At 40.2% G+C, this 18,930-nt stretch overlaps 2 protein-coding genes and 1 non-coding gene across 3 annotated transcripts; all 3 read right to left on the reverse strand.

Moving 5' to 3' along the window:
• Positions 1–2,985: 2,985 nt before the first annotated feature.
• On the reverse strand, positions 2,986–4,260 carry LOC104419702 (bZIP transcription factor 11). Its single transcript, XM_010031445.3, has one exon. The coding sequence runs from the start codon at positions 3,735–3,737 to the stop codon at positions 3,237–3,239; it is 501 nt and encodes a 166-aa protein (XP_010029747.1). The 5' UTR covers positions 3,738–4,260; the 3' UTR covers positions 2,986–3,236.
• An 8,028-nt stretch (positions 4,261–12,288) lies between these two features.
• Positions 12,289–12,360, reverse strand: TRNAH-GUG. The gene has a single exon. It is a non-coding gene; the product is annotated as a tRNA-His (tRNA).
• A 766-nt stretch (positions 12,361–13,126) lies between these two features.
• Positions 13,127–18,472, reverse strand: LOC104419703 (phosphatidylinositol/phosphatidylcholine transfer protein SFH12). Its single transcript, XM_010031446.3, has 15 exons — positions 18,314–18,472; positions 17,951–18,046; positions 17,389–17,629; positions 16,843–16,942; positions 16,413–16,679; positions 16,199–16,276; positions 15,978–16,079; positions 15,840–15,889; positions 15,647–15,746; positions 15,444–15,536; positions 15,200–15,274; positions 14,633–14,756; positions 13,940–14,334; positions 13,507–13,581; positions 13,127–13,391 (listed from the first exon to the last, which is right to left on the reverse strand). Exons 2-15 carry the CDS (start codon positions 17,988–17,990, stop codon positions 13,380–13,382), a joined length of 1,752 nt encoding a protein of 583 aa, XP_010029748.1. The 5' UTR covers positions 17,991–18,046; positions 18,314–18,472; the 3' UTR covers positions 13,127–13,379.
• Between the last annotated feature and the right edge of the window lie 458 nt (positions 18,473–18,930).

Below are 18,930 nucleotides of genomic sequence, written 5' to 3' on the forward strand. Positions count from 1 at the left end.
TCGAAGGCCCAGAGACTTTGTCCTTGTCTGGACGTGCCCATCGGGAGTACGATCGAACTCCCAAAACGTCCCACCGAGCACCGTAGGTGCCCTCAATATCGAATTCCGGACTCGTGCAATATTCAGGAGGTTAGTTATAAATAGAACTCATTTCATTCTTGTCAAGTAAAGGCAATCTCTTAAGTGTTAGATCTATGCTTGTTTAATATTGTTACTCTAAACGACAATGGTGTTTGGGATTTTGACAAAAAAATACTGACGAGTAACTTTTTCATCTGTGTTTTGCAGTATTAATATGTGTACAATATTAATTAAAATGCAGCCTCGTACTGCCAAACCTCACGCCAGATGCTTGGGTGGTATCTTCAGGACCCGGGGAAAATTTCGATATCATTAGGTGGTCTCTCTCACTACCAATGTGTAATTACCTAAGAGGAATTTAACCCCGAATTTCGTGTCATTAGAATCACTTTATTGTAGCATAGAATCGTCAATTAGTGTGTGAATTTTGATGGCCACATCGAGAGGGACAGGATGAAACTTGGGCATTTAATTAAAATTATCCTTTGTAAGAAAATCTCACATTTATTCATAATTCATGTGATGCAATCACCACTATTGCATATGTAATAGTCCAACGTTTCGTGCTTCCATTGGTGTTCTCCTAATGAAATCAAAGAGAAGGCAAAAAGCATCCAAAAACCCTAACCTCAAAAAATAATAATTATGAGTGCCTTGCCACACCATTTTCCTTGTATCCTAAGCTTTATATATTATTAAATACGGTAGAGCAAAAAGATAAAAAATAATAATAATAATAATAAAGCTACTATTTTTCCCTAAAGGAAAAGGAAAAAAAGGAGTTAAAAAAAAGTTGCACGACACACATATCAAACCAATCACGGCATTTCTTTGATTCGAAGGCACAGTTGCGTCTTTTTATTTAAAAATCATAAATTATAAAAGAAATTTTTTTTGACCGACGAACATGCCTTCTATCCTCAATCTTTTCTTCGTTCAATAATAATAGGGGGGAGTATAAAACAGGGGGAAAAGAAAGTTAAAGTAGGCCAGCTTGAGATCAGTCGTAGAATCCCATACGGCCACGATTAAGCACGATTATTGAATTCAAGTAAAGAATGCCGCCGATTGTCTTACCCATTAACCTTATCTAATCAACTAATTTGTTTAGTCATGATCGATGTATAAATTTCTAGCTTGGGATCGCTACTGATTGCGTCGGGTTCGGACTTTTTATCCAATTTTGACTATGCTACCGTCCATGATTTTTCTGGATCTATTAGGTGATAAATTAGGAAAAAAATAGCCCAAATGTATTTTTAAAATTTTCACGAAGAAGAATATAAAGGTTTGGCACGGGAATTGAAGTATAATGTTTCTGCGGCGATCAGCTCTCCTTCCCCTCCACACAATCGGCACGTCGAATAATGCTCACTTAATAATGGGTTTTCAGATGACGCAATCAATGGGGTCCAAATCGCCTAACAAAGCTAATTAAATAATTAAATATCCTTTAGATAGGTTACTTAAAAATTGTCAAAGTGGGTATTGCATGATACCTAATACATTTTCACTTCGATGACATCATCGGCACAGCTTTGTTCTATGCCCACATGAAGGACAAAAGCCGCAGGATTCCACTATAGACCAATGCATTCCCTTGAAATTTAGACCACCTCCGCGTCGATTTTATTATATTGCTTAGCCTTGGTGTTGATGGCTGGCCACATGCTTTAGTCATGCTCGGTTCACATCTAATCTCGATCTAACATCATGCAATTAAAGCTTAAGAAAAAGTTAGAGAACATGGTTAGTGATCTCGTATGTCCCTTTCTTTTCTTTTTTTTCCTCTTTTTTTTTTCCCTTCTCTAAAAGGGTTTTCCACAAAGGCATTATTAAAACTGTGAAATTGTTTTGGGTTTTGTTGAATCGGATGTCAACACTACCCATGACTATTAAATGAAACATGGTGCTACGCGCGCATGATATCGATGTTGTCTCTATTTTGATTAGGATTTAGGATTCCCTTTGATTAGAAAAGGCGAATTTACCTGATAAAGTTACCTTGCTGCCAAAATATGGTACTTACACAACAAACCACACATCCCAAGCAAACTTTCGCCTCCCTCCTCTCTTAGTGGAGCTTTGCTAGTTGTAGTCGGCACCATCGAGCTGCTGCCTGCTTGCATCGCCATTGCAACTTAATTGAATGTCGTCCCTTGCCCTCCGTCCCCGTTGCAACTTAATTGAATGCTGTCCCTTCGCCGCCGTGCCTCCCTATTGTTATCGCTTTGCTTGCCAAGCTACTCCGACTTTAACATTGCATCCTCTACATCGATGTCACAGGAGGAGGGTCGGTTGCCTATGGCTGAGCTATGCCAAATATCGTGTCGCCCGAGCTTAGTGAGGACAGGGTTAGGCTCAGCAACGTAGGATAGGGCGTTGTGAGCCCTAACCGGAACCGTGCGGGGTTGGATGGAGAGGAGAAAGGAGATCAAGAGAGGGATTCGGGTTAGGGGCTTGTGGACTAGCTGACATGAGCATAGGAGAATCTATGGCATCGACGAGCGGCGGAGGTTGAGGATATGCTCGTGAGCGACCGAACTAAGATTCAATGAGTAGAAACCCGACCAAACCAAACGTCAGGGTAGCTCGAGCTTCCAGTAGAATTCAAACAAGTTGATATCCGAGTAATCATTGATCCGAAGCTTGAGTGACCCGCGAGTTGCTTGACTCAGTTCACCCCTACCTACATGACTTTTTTTATATTATGAGTTTAGTCCATCAAGAAGAGTACAACGACGCACGTAATGCTTGAATAGGACGGTATTCTTCAGTTTTGAATATAGGATCTTATGAATAAGAGTAGAGCCAAAGGGAATAAACTCGCTGATGGTTTGACATATGGTCTATTTTTCGCAACGAGGATTATTTTATCGGCAAGAGGCTGAGAGCAACACCTTGTTAGAATAATAAAACAAATTTTCATTTAATCAACAGGGAATTACAGCGGGGACCCACTTGCATCTGACGACACATGATCTAATGACACATGATTAACTTAATGACCGTCCATCTTACAGGCCTAAAAAATTCCCAGGAGCCAAATTTGTTTTGAACATCAGAAGAGAAAAAGAGGGAAAAACGTCAAAGAAAAGGAGCCATCCAGCAGCTAAAATATCTCTTGATCTTCGGTCAACCACGCCCATTTTCCATCAGTACATCAAGATATCGGCCGGAGCCATGGCGGGCGGGTTCATCCACGCCGCCGAGGCGTTCCACGAGTTCATGAATCCATCGTCCCCGCCGAGCACCGGCACTTGCTCGTCGCTCTCGAAGAGCAGGCTCGCGGAACTCATATAACTGATGATCTCGTTGAGCGACTGCAATCTGTTGCTCAGCTCCGCCGCCTGGGCGCTGAGGATGGAGTTTTCGGCTTCGATGTTCAGGTAGAGCTCGGTCGTCACGTTGAGGCCGTGCGCGATCTGGGCGTTCTGGCCCCTGAGCTGCTCCACCTGGGCCATCAGGTCGCCCAGGTGCTTCTGCTTCCTCATCCGCGAGCGGCGGGCGGACTCGCGGTTCGAGATCATCCGCTTCCGCTTCCGCTGGTCCATGATCTGGTTCTGCTCCTGCGCACACCCCTCGGAGCCGGAGGCCGAGTTCTGGAGTGCCAAGGAGGACGAACCCGAAGATGCTCCCGTACTGGAAGAAGCCATGACCACGGTACAAATAGCACAACACCGGCGACCAGAAAACGAAAAGAAACAACAAAGCTACAGCCCAGAACCTAGGAAAAAGCACGCAGGAAAGACTACAAGGGGGAGTTCTACGGGACGCTAGGATTAGGAAGAGGAGCGGAGGAGGGCGTTCATGAGAAAACGTAGAACCAGTAGAGGAAGACGACGGAGAAGGATTGAACGAGGTGTGTCCTGCGGCGGAGGGCGGAGTTGACCATAAAATGCAGAAGCAGGATCTCGCTGAGAACGGGAGACGTCATGAGTCTCGCAGCATCAAGAGCCGCGGCGTCTCGTGGGAAAACATGAAAACGGGGCGGAGGGGACCGGGAGGTCTCGGGTTCTGCGAGGGGCGAGGGAAGGGAGGAGAGGAAAAGGGCGAGAAGCGCGGGGACAGAGCAACGGGAAGGAGCAGAGGAAGGAGAAGAAGGAAGGAAGGAGGAGAAGGCAAAACCAGAGGGAAAGAAGGTAGAAGGTAGAAGGAGAAGGAGAAGAGGTTTTCTGAAGGAATGGAGCGTGGAATTTATAAGGGGAGATGGTGGAAAAATGACGGAGAAACTTTGGTGGCTGCTGAATTCAGGAATGATAAACAAATGGAAAAAGCTGAAAAGCTCTGGAGGAATCTTTTTTATTTTATTTTTAGAGAAAGAGGGAAATAATTGTTTAATGGAGGGCTGAGGAAGAAGTTGGGCGCCATATATCATTGAGCTGAGACAGAGAGGGTGCCTTTTTCTTTTCTTTTTTCTGAGGAAATTGTTTTCATTTTTGTTTTATTTTCGCCATTATAAAACATTTTAATTAATAAACTTCAAAGCCACGATGATGAAACGCAAGAAAAAGCATCCAAATTTTTTCACCATTAAATTGGTGTTGTGACGAGGCTATTTTCGTAATTAGGCTTCCTTTGTTAAATTTGAAATTTTCAGAAAATGATCACTTATATTATTTGAAATAATTAGTAAATAAATAATATTTTTATTATCGATAATAACTTATGTTTAAATAATTTCTTGGGCGATAAAAATATTTTTCGTTTATTCATTTTTGCGAATGATTTAAACGATCATTTTAAAAAAAAAATATTTTTCAAATCATTCACTTTTTTTTATAAAATAAACACATTTAGGAAAAATAATTTTATTACCCATGTATTTACGTCGGATAATTGTACCTTTCATCTATACAAAAGTAATATATCAGGAAAAAAATGTTGTTTAAGGAATAAAGTCAGTGAACATGGTAGGATGTGTTTTAAGTACAAATTTAAGCCAACTAGGGAATCTTTTTTTTTTTTTCTTTATCATTTTGAGAAATCACGTGATTCACTTGATTATTGGTTACTGGTTAGAGACTATGAGAACAGCTTTAAAATTTTTAAAATGTGTAATTTATTGAAGCGTAAAGTTATATTTAACTGCTTCGTAGTTTTGAGAAATTCAAAATACTTTTCCCTTTTTTCAACCTTTCTGGATGAAAAATAGAAAGTGTTGACAAAGTAATTTTTATTTAAAAGAAGTGTAGACCAATGAGAATCTTGATTTCCGCAGTACAGTTTTGCGTGCCGGTGCACGCGGCGCGATGAGAAACTCCGTGTGCACATTTTTTAACCGCCAGACGTGCGCGAGTGGAGTTACCGTTCGGCAGTTAACCGCGCGCTTTTACCGGGGGCAAAAGTGGAAATAAAGAAGTTGAGGTTCCACGTGGCGGGAGCCGGTTGGCCTATGTGGGAGCGAGGACCAATGAGAGTCGTTGGAATGCTTTGGTAACTCGCGATGAAGGAAAACCGTACCGTCTGGAAAATCCGCGGTAAAAGCGTTCGCCGTACGACGGCACGTGCGGGGCGTCGGGTCTCGCGAGCAGGTGGGGCCCGGTCAGTGCGCCGCGACCCACCGCACTGGCCGGGGCCAGGAAATGTTGTCCGGATTCGAATCTGGATCCGATCTGAGCCGTTCATAATGTGAATTTCCAATTAGGGACGTGGATCCGGTTGATTTTTTATTTTATTTTTTATTTCAATGATCTTTGCTTTTTTCTATTGTTGTTTTCCACGAGATAGTTACTCATATGAGGGTAATTACTTCTTTAAAACATGATTATGTTGGACATCTCATGAATCATGGTTGGTCATAATCATGCGTGCCGTATGGTTGTTTGCATATAATTTGATGACTATAATGTGTAGTCCCATCAATCTCGAACTTCTACAAAAAACAAAAATTTATTGGCGTGTGGAATGTGGACAATATAATTTTGTGTGAAGTGGGTGCACGTGTCACATGACTATATAAGTTGTTACATATGTAGGCTTATAATTCATCAAATCCAATGGCAAGGATTAACTAATGGTGCGTGCATTCATTTGGGAAATGATCATGTTTGCATCTCAAATGTGAAGTTACATAATTTTATTGAATAAATCAAGCCTCTTGAAATGAAAAATAAAATTAATAATCTTGGTATGGTTGTATATATATTAGTAGAGTCGATAAACGGTGATTAATGTAATTCGTAATTTCTTTTAACATACATCTTAGATCTCAATCATTCTTTTGCCCTACATTAAGTTTGCACTTTCAAGACATTTTTCAATCATCTTTGCAACCTTCTATCATGATGAAGAATATCAGGGTTACACTTTATTATGGGGAAATTGATACATATGGTCTATAAATTTTAGCCTAATGTGTAATGTAATCCCTGAACTTTTAACTTATTCAGTGATGTTTCTAAACTTTAATTCAATGTGTAATATCACGCTTGAACTTTTATTTTGTTTGATATGATCCCTGAACTTTGATACTAGACTATATGAAAATGTTCATTATTGTCCCTAAATTTGAATTAATTAAAGGATGACAATGAATATTTTCATATAACATAGGAATTAGATTGAACATTTATTAAAATTTTAGAGATCATATTAAACAAATTAAAAATTTATGAAGATTGTAGATTATCAAGGACCGTAATGAACAAATTAAAAGTTCAAGGACTGCATTGCATATTAAGATAGAGTTTATGAGTCATTTGTACAATTTGTCCCTTTTATCATGCTTCATTCTAGTTCATATAATTTGCTTTATACGCACTCCAACAATTTGGGTTTCTGCCTTAAAATAACGAAAGGAGGACATGAACTCAATATTGATCTTGGTCCACTCGTCTCAAAATTTCATATAAATTAATGAACCGATTGCTTTGTGTGCCAACCCTTCGAGTGATAGTGACCTTGAGCTATCACAGTGAAGATCAGTGCCATAGTTGCTGGGCAAGAAAGATCTTTACATTCGTTAGATAGTGCTCGATAACAATTTTGATATTAGAAAACCAAATCCGAAATTTTTTAGTGGTGAATGAAGATGTGCTAAATGAATATGAGGCCCGTTGAAACTCCGTGAACAATTAATGTGGAGTATTTCAACGCTTTATTGGAACTCTTGCGTACGCATTGCTATCGACACAAGTTGCAGATCATGAATTCTACCACTTCCTAGAGTCCTAACGTCAGGAAAAGGACGTGCTGAGTGCTATAGTGCCCAAGCATTTCGATGTACTTTGTTAAAATATTAGCCTTTGGTTATCTTTCCACATGATGGTGTCACAACTTAGGTGCACCCTTCTCGTTTTCTTTTATCTTTCTAAGAAGGTGGGTTGTTATACCAGTGAAATCATCTTTCTTTCTTTCTTTTTCTGGCCATTTTTTTTTATCAATTGAAAGTGACTAGGATGTAGGATCCCATATAGATGTCTCTCTAATAGATTTTTACTTTCATTAAATTAATATTTTGATGCAAAGAAAATAAAACTTTCCTTGTGAACACTCCATGACAAATAAAGTAAAATATGCCACTTAAGTAAATACATCTCACACCAATTATGATGTAATTATTGATGGAAATATGAATAATGATGCAAATATCAAAAGCTTGAAAAGAAAAATCACCTCCCACCAATGCACGATTTAGAAAGCCAAACGATTTACATTGACAAGCATATTCTAAAACTCCATAACCCTTTTTGTTTTTGTGGCTTACGTAGGGCACTATAAGTATTGACTTTGAGTGTTTTTTATGGTTAGGTTGTCTACGTATGATAGAGCATTCCCACTATAATGTATTTCTATTATGATAATTGAAACATGACTGTCGAGACTCAGCTATCAGAAAATTCATGGAATACCCTCCAAGCCACATGAATGGGTTAAATCAAGATCTTTGGTTTATAAAGGAGGCCAAATTCATACATATTTGCTCATAGTTTATGAGGTTTGATTAGATGACTCCAATCCATGAGTTGGAAATCTTTCAATGACTCCAACCAGGTACGCTGACCTCATGGTTGAGTGATCTTAATAGCGACTTGGTTCACAAGATTATTCGACCTATTTTTTTTTTTTGTATATAATTAAGTCAAAATCAGGTAGAAGAAGAAAGCACGTAAGGGAACGCGAAGTCCAGCACGACTCCTAAAAAGCGACCTTTGTTGAGGGTTTTACCACCAGGGTCAGAGATGTAAACTCCTTCGAACCCAATTGGGTTCGCAATTGCAAGTGGATGATGGAAAGTCCATCAAGAAAACCACTTGCTTACTTCACAAAACAAATGATAAGGAAGGGAATCAGTGCACGGTTTCGTGCTCTCCCTCCCTTTTCTCGTTATCTTTTCTTTATGTAAGCAAATCCAAATTATGATTTTTCCTGTGTCCAATCTGACAAGAGACGTATTAAGGACAAGGGCATCGTAGATACATCGGATGAAACTCTCCTGATTTATCGTTACTCAGTGTTCAGTCACATATGGACGAATGAGGCAAGAATGAGAATGTGCCGTAGCTCTATCTATGTATGAAGCGGTAGCTTGATTATTAAGTAAGAATAGCATTGGATAACGACCTTAATACATTTAGATACTTAGGCGTGACCACCTTTTACTACCTCACTCGCTCTTTTTATAATAGAAAATCTGGAGAAATAGATCTATTAAACATGTGGGTCGGGTTGGAGTCATAATTGGTCTAACTCAAATCGATCCATTTATTGCAATGTAAATTTTTTTACCTATACCTGACCCATTTAACTAAACCTAAGAAAGCATATATATATTTTAAAAATGGTATTGCTAAAATATTTTTATACAACACAAATTTAATGGACAATTTTTATAATTTTTAAAATAATTATTTTAAAAAATCGAATTTTAATTATTTTTATTTTTATTATTTAAGTATATAATTTTTAATTTTCTTTTTCTTTTTGTTCTTCTTCTTCTCCGTTGGCCAGCCACCGGTCGTTGGCCACGACGACAGCCGGCAACCGGCTACTGGCAAGTCTCAAGCTCGCCCAACGCCGGTGTACTCGAGGCTCGGCGAGGCTCGAGCTCGCCCCGGCTGGATCTCGGCGAGGCCCAAGCCTCGCTTGACGTCGATGAGTTCAAGCCTCATCGGACGTTGGCGAGGCCTCCGCCTTGCAAGATCCGGTAAGCTCAAGCTTGCTCGACGGCCAATGCCTGCGAGCTCGAGGCTCACCGGATCGGCAAGGCTCAAGCCTCGCCCAATGTTGGTGAGTTCAAGTCTCGTTAGATCCAACAAGCTCTAGGCTCACTGGATGGTCATCGACCATCGTTGTGCCGGCCATCGGAAGGAGGAAGAAGAAAGAAAAATAAGGAAAGAAAAATAAAATAAAATAAAATAAAATAAAAATAATTATAATTTTGATTTTTATAAAATAATATTTTTGTAAAGTTAAAGAGGAAAGAGAGATATTGTGAGATTTTGGTTGAAAATGGGTTCTAAATCCAATTCATTTAAGACCCACTTAAGACTCATTTATCTTAAGTCTTTAATTGTTAAACTCATATAACTAATTTCTTCAAAAAATAAGTGACCCATATATGGCTTATTTATAATTTAAATGAGTCTAAGACCCATTTTGCCACCTTTAAAGAAAAACATCGCATGCCTAGCATTAGTTTATCACAAGAGGGAAGGGGGGGAGCAACCATCACAATTATTGATAATCGGTTATGTTGATAGCAGTATGTGATCGAGTAGGCAAGACAACATATTCAATGATGGCCCTTGGACAGGCATGGGGGAATATGTCGACCCTCAACGTGACATGTGATGTCAAGATCATGGTGCCTAGGGCACTTTCTCACGGTGCCTTAGCTCGGTTGCAAACATTGTAAAGAAAAAGACTTTGGGTTGAATCCTATCTCATCACATTGAATATTCATTGCAAAAGCGATAGAAAAGCAGCCCACTGGGGTTGAATTGAATTGAATCATTGTTTCAACTTTACAGTCTTGTTCCGTCACATGGACCCTTCTTTGCCTAAAGGTGCAAATTTAAAGGATAGAAAGTGAAATCACTAGCACGTGCTCAATTTAAAATTTAAGCTTTTTAATTTTCCTTTCGCCCCCCTTTTATTGGCCAAAGAGTTGAAGTTTTGGCAAGTTTCATTCAATCAAATAATATATATGTATATATATTATAGATAGATAGACAAAGAGGGTCAAAGTTCTTGAATACATCCCCCAATGAACATAAAACGGTTCATTCAACAACCACGGCCACAAATGCCACGGGCAATGAAAACTAAAGTAATAGCTAAGTGGTGGGTGAATGATATGAGCATGTGCTTATAATTAGTGCTTTCCTATGCTCCCACATTTATCAGCTATCTAATACTTGGCTGCTGCTCTAGTTATCTAATATATGCATACATTGAATTGCCTTCCTTTTTTCCTTTTTGGTGAAGTTGAACATGAATAGCTTTAGGGAAGCTTCTGTGAAGTCCCCAACCCTCCTTTTTTTGTACAATTTCTGTTCAAATCTTGATAAACCGACGCAATCTCTATTGTCAATAATGATGGATCTTATATGGGTTTCGACAAGCGATCATCATTGGTCCAGAAATGGGACATTTTGCAGTTCATTTACTATTATTAATCACGCAAATAACAATAATCTCATGTCAAGATAATTGTAAAGGCTAAACAGGTAATTATATATATATATATATATATATATATATATATATATATATCACTAGAAAAGGCTAATTTTAGGACATAAAATGAATTAGTAAGCACAAAGCCCATATAGAAAATAATTTTTCTAAAAGGCTGCCCACAAAAGTAAGAGAAGAATCATATCCTATCATTATAATTTTTTTGGGGTAAGGCTGCATACAAAGATTGCATCTTTTAATAAGTTAATAAGAGACACCATCTCTTGTCTACAAGATGTCGGCTCTAGGATGATGATTGAAGCCCACTGATTGTTCTCCACAGAAGAATGCGGAAATTGCCAACCGCCCCTAAGAGAAGACCCTCTTTCTTCCTTCCTTCTAATTATCTTCTATATCCTAAGAAAAGACAAATTTCTCTCTCTCTCTCTCTCTCTCTCTCTCTCTCTCTCTCTCAGAGGAAAAGATGGAAGAAAAGAAATGATGCTGATCATATACACAAGAGGGCCAGCTTAGCGGATTTATTAATAGGAAGAAAGCTAATGAGACACGCAATTAATTCAAAGTGGGTCTGCGAAATCCGATGTACTCGGTTTTGTTCCGAACCCTTTTCGTGTGGCTAGCTGTCGAGCAATCCCGAGTTTACATGGTTCGACTTGGCGATAACTTGTTCATGCGGTCGTCATACCGCTTATCCTTTCCTCCTAAGCGTCGAAAGAGACCGTACGTTACTATTTCATGACATGTTATTACATTTGCAATATGGAAAGATACTGGAGATTCGGATGAGGGAGGGCTCGAAAGTTTTATTTTCAACTTCGGATGAAATCCGAAAGCAAATTAGCAACCCACCTTCCTTGACTTTTCGACATGCTCCCACCCACATGTTTATACGCACGTTGGCAAATGCTTTGACGCAGCCATTTCACTCGTGTCGCCATCCGTATCCATTTGGATATTTTATCTTCATGCCCCTACTAAGATTGGCTCCTCACTTTAAAGGGCAATTCCGGAATGCTCTTGCCACTTTCCACCCTTCATCACTCGCGAAATGAAAGCAAAAAAAGGCTCACCACTTGCATGATCTTGTCGGATATTGTCTAGAGGACAAAACCATCCGTGCAATGCAAATGACATATTTGATGGTGGCGATCCTCTTGTTGTGAAAAATATGATCAAGTTTGCTCAATCGCCCTTTTCGGATAGTGTTGCCCTCTTTCGGATAGTGGGATGTCGCCGAAAAGTAATATCATTAGTAATCCGTCACTCACTATCTTTAGAGAATAGGATTTAATCCAAAGTCAGCAAACTGGAAACCCATTTTTAATTGATGCGAACTCGTAACATTCTCTCTCTTTCATGACTAGTACATAAGAGATGATCAATCTAACATAAAAAAAAATGAAAATGGAAAATGAAATAAACTTCATTATCATGTAGTTAATTATCATAGAGTTGCAACTACATTCGACGATTTCACATGCATATACTTCTAAGAAAGCAGCCGATGCATGTGCAAATTGAAGCAAAAGTGGATGTGACAGAACGGCAAAAAAAGATCGGAAATGTGGCTGCTGGGATTCGAGCCCAGGTCTCCACGGCCACAACGTGGAATTCTAACCACTAAACTACAGCCACTGTGTGTTCAATAAATTCCAATTTATACAAAATGATACGTTTCACTTCGAATTTTCTAGTAACAAATGCGGCTTAGGATGAATTTGGTTTGGCTTTGCAAATGAGGCTTGAGGAAACGCAAATGTTGTTGACCTAAAACTACCTGAGAAAACTTGCCAAATATCTTGGAAAGCTGATTTGAACTAAACGCTTCCTTAATTTTTTCTAGCCGAAAGCGAGAGACTTTTTCAATCATGTTCTTACACGAGATGATGTTTCAAGTTAGACAAAACGTACCGTTAATTCATTTTCAATAATGTCCTTTTATGTCAAAGCTTTTTTTGGTGAGATCGGGGCTTAATTAGTGAAATTATTGGGAGATGTTGACAAGTACCATAGGAGAATATAAGTTTTCCAAATCATTGGCATGGGAAACTAGAAGGTACGGTGCCCATAACTTCTCGACTTATGGACATTAGCCGACGTACCGACATATCCTTCGTCGTATTATTCGCCTTTGAAAATCAAATTGAGGGAAATTATGGCTAGACAGAAAGTTTCAACTGGTAGTCGACTCCGTGGATTCAGAGGCAACGGTTTCCCTTCATTTCTCCTGATTTGCAGCCTATTTATTTCCTCTCTCACTTCACTCATACCCACGAAAATACAGCCTTTAAGATGCATGATCTCATTGTGGCAATGATAAAGTCAGTAGTTCAATTCGTAACTCTTGCTCTCTCGAATCTCTCCCTCACACGACGAAGGCGGAGATGATTGTTTAGTATCCAATAAAATAACTGCGGAGTTGGCGCGGTCCGTCGCCGGGAAAGCGAGCGCAAAACAGATCTTCCACATCATATATACACCAGATAGTGAAAGCCCTTGCAATGTTTAATAGTTTGTAGAACGAGTTTATAGGAAACTGTTTTAGGAAAAAGACTGGGAATTTCAGGATGGCCTTGAAAACTCTGAACATAACCCAACCACCACTTTTTGGGATCACCAGCAATCTCCCTTGGTGGGCATTCAGTGTCTCTCCCTTACCAGCCAAACTGCATCAGAGAAAAAAATAAAGCAAAGAGGATTCAGATTGTGAAGCACCTTCACTCTGTGGGACTTAAAATTATGCAAAAATGGAGGAAGAGAAAAAGAAGCGGTCGGTCTTACCAGCGATTTCTTCTTCTTCTTTTTCTCCATGTAGTCCAGGAGCTCCTGCTGTCGGCTAATCGTATCATCCAGAGCCTGGACAAGCAACAAGACATGTGGTTATCTTTTTGACAGCTTACAATTGAAATTGCCCATCCAGCTAGATAAATATAAATCAATGAACTAATTTCAAGAATTTACATGGCTATTCGAATCTTGCTGCTCATTATGACCGTGAACTTTTCAGAAAAATCTCTTTTTTGAAGAACCCTCACTTAGGGGCAAAGCCAGGATGCTTAGACAGTGATACATTTGGATGGATGTTAACACATCAAATAGATGAAACCTCATTTTCAAGTTCAAACTCCAATCATTGTGCATGGGAGGTGCAAGTTAAAGCTGTTCTGATGAGGTGCTGCATTGACCGTTTGGCCACTGTGACAAATGTACTAACCTTCTTGGTTGCCGTAAGCTCTTGCTCCAATGTGCTGACCCTGCTTATCGCAGCATCCAACAATTCCTGCTTCTCCACTGGCATGGCAGCGGGCTTCATGTTCAGGACAGTGACCTTCTCCTCCAACTCAGCCATGCGCTTCAGCATCATGAAGTAGTCAGAAGAAGAGATGGGGGCCGGAGCGAACTCGTGCATCTGGCTCTTAACCATGTTGTCGGAATAGTATGCTGAGCTAGAGTACAAGGTAGCATCAGTGACCTTCTTGGGCATGTTGCGTGTCATTCTAATGACGGTGGCCACGCCCATGACCACTGTCATTAGGCCGGAGAAAAGATGAGAGCTAAAGCCTTCAGATTGGGGGGCCTTGTGATGATCAGCCATGGCAAAGTGATTTCCTGATGCAGCATGAAGAAAACACAGATCAGGGGGACAAGAACAAATAAAAAGAATAGTACATGGATCACTTCATTTCTAAGAAAGCTTGGAGATATATTGGCGCAACATACTATGCCTAACCGGTAGGACAGAAATTGGAGGGTTCTATGCACAAACAATTGAAGACTCGTCTTTGATCAAGAGGCAGTTAAGTAACTATTGAAGACTTATCTTTGATCAAGAGGCAGTTAAGTAACTAACTTAATAAAGAACATGGTATGTCAGGAGGCGGGCAGAAAAATAAAAGACATAATGTACCTTTTGGAAGTGCCAATTTATCATCATGTGCAAACTTTTCCCAAGCCATGATGACGTTTTTATCGACCACTGGTGCAAAATCCTCTCTCCTGAAAGATTTCTTGCAATTTTGGCTATTGTAGCCCTGCAAAAACTCTTCTTTAGGAACGCAGGAAATAGCAAAATCTGATAAATGTGGATACTATGGAAAATGAAAGGAATAAAATGAACAATTTTCTGGCTAAAAGAGACCAATGGAATTAATATTTGGAGGCGAGGAAGTGATTACAGATAGCCTCGCCAATCTAATTTGTGTGCATTAGGGGAGCAAAAAAATAGAAATAGAAAAAGCGCATGCTTCCTTAAAGCTTTTTGTCTAAACAAACGAATCTTGTAGAGTCGAAAAAGACTTTGAAACATCACGCGGGCCATCGTAGTTTCTTGCTTTGCTTCTTAGTTTTATGAATGGACTGAAACAAGAACACGGCTGTAAGCAAGAAAGTGGTTGCTAAGATATGATAACACTCTCGTGTGCCTTCTACTCGCTAATCTATTCTGTCTGAAGGTTAAGAAGCTAGCTGTACGTACTTCTTCAACAATAGGAGAAAGATGGGGAGGTTGAGGTCGTGCGTCCAAAGCATCAGCATTGGGGTGATCACATCCCTGTAGAAGTTAGCAACAAATCTCAGCAAGGAAACAAATGAAGTAAAGACTGCAAAAAATGACCCGACAACTAGAAAGAAGTTACCATGGTACCCACGATGCCACAAAAAAGAAAATGCATATACATGATTAGACAAAGCAAATAATGAGATTAAGAAAGAAGGCGAACCTTGACATTTGCCATCTCATCCTCAGAAGTTGTCTTCCCATCAAATCCAGGCGTTGATTTCTTTCGGCACATGTGATCGCCATTTTGAACCATCTGCAAAGCAGGTGGTTAAGTGAGATTAAGTCGAAGACTGAAGCTAAAGAATTCAACAAACCAACACTAATGAACAGCAAAGACTCGAAAAGTGGGTTGTTCTGGGGGACCTTCATTATCTCTTGGTCCTTCCATGGGCCTTTGTCAGAAAGCATACAGCCACCCTGGTCAGAACAAGTGCAAGCGCCTCCCAAGAATTCTGGCAACTCGCTGCCGAATGATCGAAGAAAAAAATGATCAGGACCCTAAAGATTAGGATAATGTGTGACAAAACAAAAAGAGAAAGTACAATTATAGGCTTACCTTGCATCAATTATTTCAAGCAACTTGCTCTGGTACTTGTTACCGAGGACCTGGCATGAGTACGTACTATTGTTAATTCAAGTCTTCAATGTAAGTCTAGTAGCTCAAATATATATGATGCACATTGCACGCGCTTACATGAATCTTAGCCGTGGTCTTTGGATCAAGGAAAGACTTAACAGTGTTCCACAACATTCTAAAGCCGGAACCCGCATTGATGATGAACATCCGGTTCAAGGTCTGCAGTGGAGACGAAACATGTCGCATCAAGTGAAGTTAAAGAACTGATAGCTAGTAAAGACTAACAACTGATGCTCGATAGCTAGTTGCCTTGAGATAAGGTGAGAGTGATGTAGTACCTCGGGGTAATTGTCACCGTCAATCTTCTGAAGGCGAGTGACAAGGTCCCTGGCAGCTTTATTGAAGTTTTTAAGCCCCTGCGGATTTAACGAATTCTAAGAGAAGGCCCTAATCTGGTTTGTTCTTGTACATCTTGTACTTGTGACAAGCAACTAATTTTCTTTTCATATCAGTAACATGAAAACCTTTGTTTATCATCGCTTTTTGGCTTACCACTCCCTGCACATCCAGGATTGTGGTGCTTTGATCAATGTGCTTCTTTGCTGCTATGGAACAAGCTGGGAATTTTACGGCAAAGATCCTCTCAAACTCCCGAACATGGTATTTCACATAACGCTCCATGGTTGTGACTTGCATCAGCTTTGTGGCATCCACTTGACCGAGTCTCTCAATATACACGGGTCGACCTTCCTTATCTACCCCATGATGCCCTTGGGGGTAATACTTGAGGACTTCATTAATCTCTTCGAATTCGAATTCCTTACAAACAAACAGGAATTAGCATAAATACAGTGCAACTCAAGGATATGCTGACTCTCATGACAGGAAACCAGACTCGTGATAAAACAGAGTGTGGGTCGACATCGAGGCATCACTCATAGAGAGACTCTTTAGTTTCAACAACATTTCCTGCGACAATTACCTCTAGGATGGTGTCAGAGCCAAATTCTTCCCTCCACTGGATCATATTGGCCCACATTTGCTTCGATTTCTCGATGTCAAACTTCCTGGCCTTCAAGAACCTACAGTATCAGGGTCTAAATTGTTAGGTAAAGCACATTTCTCCATAAATTTAGCCGTGTTCTATCTGTGATTTAGAAAATAGGAAAATCACTTCCGCTCTTTCAAGTTTTTCTACATGAATCTATCAGAGTTTGCTTGCTGATGACTCGGTACTAATTGCTAACAGGGACCACTGTCAAGTAACCAACAATTAGAATAGCGAAATCTTAGCACACCGAATGCAGTGACTGGTCAGCACAATCATAGACACTTTTGGCATAAGCAACAGTGGAAAATAATAGACATCCCTAGTAAGGTAAATATGTAATACATGCTGTCATATATCAAGCATACACAACACGACACGACACAAAATATTAGTTAAAACAAACTCATGTTTTTGCTCCTCGCACGATAGCTAAGTCAGTAACTCATGCATTCACAAGCTGAAATGAATATCAGGTACCGGAGCATCATGTGGTAATCGTCATGCTTTGATGGCAGGAGTTCCTCCAGTATCAGAGCTTGACGGAAAGCATCGACAGCTTTCAACTCCTCAGCATCGTGCTCATCCTCGATGTCAATAGACATGACTTTGCTGCTCCTCCTACCCTTCTTGGTCAAAGAATGCCTGAACTTGTTGGACGCATTGATAGCTTTCTTCTTGAAAGATGAAATCTTGTTCTTCTCATCATGTCTCTCATCAGCTGCATATTGAAAACAATAGGAGCAGAAAACCATCAGAAATCCCATTCTGAGTCCGTAACAACGGTCAGGATATTTCCCGCAATATGCAAGATGTAGCTTGCCCAAAAGTGCACCAAGATTTCATGTGACGAGTTACGACGGCAACAGTACTTCAATCAGCTTTCAGCACTGTCTTTTCTTTCTAGGTATGGATCAATACGCTAGCAGTTCTTATATATGTTGGAATATTGCCGGCCATACTAATCTCTCGAATCTTGAATGCCAATACATTAATGCGACCACAAATAAATAAAGTCGCGAATCGTAGCGGAAAGCATTACCTGGTTTGGGAGATAGTGGTCCCGACATGGTACCGCTCATTTCTATTTCGCCTCAATAAAATCCGATGCCAGGACCTTGAATGCCTTATAAATTATCTGCATACGTCCCAAAGAAACAAATTACGAAGGGAAAACAAATCTGCAAAACTTCAACAACTACCCGAAACACAAAATTGAGGGATTGCATTGGATGATATTCGCAAAGGCGTTGCCGCCATCACAAATTGTCGGTCCTATGTGCAACAAGAATCCTAGCTCGAATCGAAGCCACCCCGATACAAATCGCGCGATTCAAAACCCAAATCCGATATCAAAGATGAAAGCATACGAATCAAATGAAATTCATAGCTGAAGATTGCGCACCTAATCCAAAAGGGTAAGAACAGGAAGCAGGTGGGGAATGTGTAATGATTCTTTCTTTGCTCTTTTTTTGGAGGGGCTGGTGCTCTTGGAGAGGCAAGAGGGTTTTGAGGAAGAAGGGAGAGCATAGCCTCACGATTGTCCAGTGGAGGGGAGCGGTTTTCGGACATGACGTGCGTTTCAACAGACAGGAACATGCAGACTTTCCGAGTTCGCGCGAGCGTCATGCGAATTCGAAGGCAAATTCGTTCAAGACACATCTTTGACACATCTATGACATCATGGGAAAGCCGAACGACTCCATCAACGTCCTACCAAATTTTCCCGGGAAAGTTCGTTCCCTCTATCTCGAGTCGTGACCTTGACTCCCCTCAGTTTTGAATGGTCTAGAAAATTCTTTGTTTCTTGCAAAAGCATTGCTTTGGTTTCGTGGAACTCACCAAGGAAGATTAAACCCTTGCCCTCCTCTTTTATGCCGGCCAAACAATAATCTCAAAAAATGTTATTCGTTACTTTAGCATATCTTATTGGCGGATCGCTATTTGTCATCAACCTTTCTGTTGTAAAATGCTCGGAACCATTCAAAGCCCCAGGCGGTGACATCTGAGCTAGGCGGATGT

Source organism: Eucalyptus grandis, chromosome 9, assembly GCF_016545825.1.
Source record: "Eucalyptus grandis isolate ANBG69807.140 chromosome 9, ASM1654582v1, whole genome shotgun sequence".
NCBI lineage: Eukaryota > Viridiplantae > Streptophyta > Magnoliopsida > Myrtales > Myrtaceae > Eucalyptus > Eucalyptus grandis.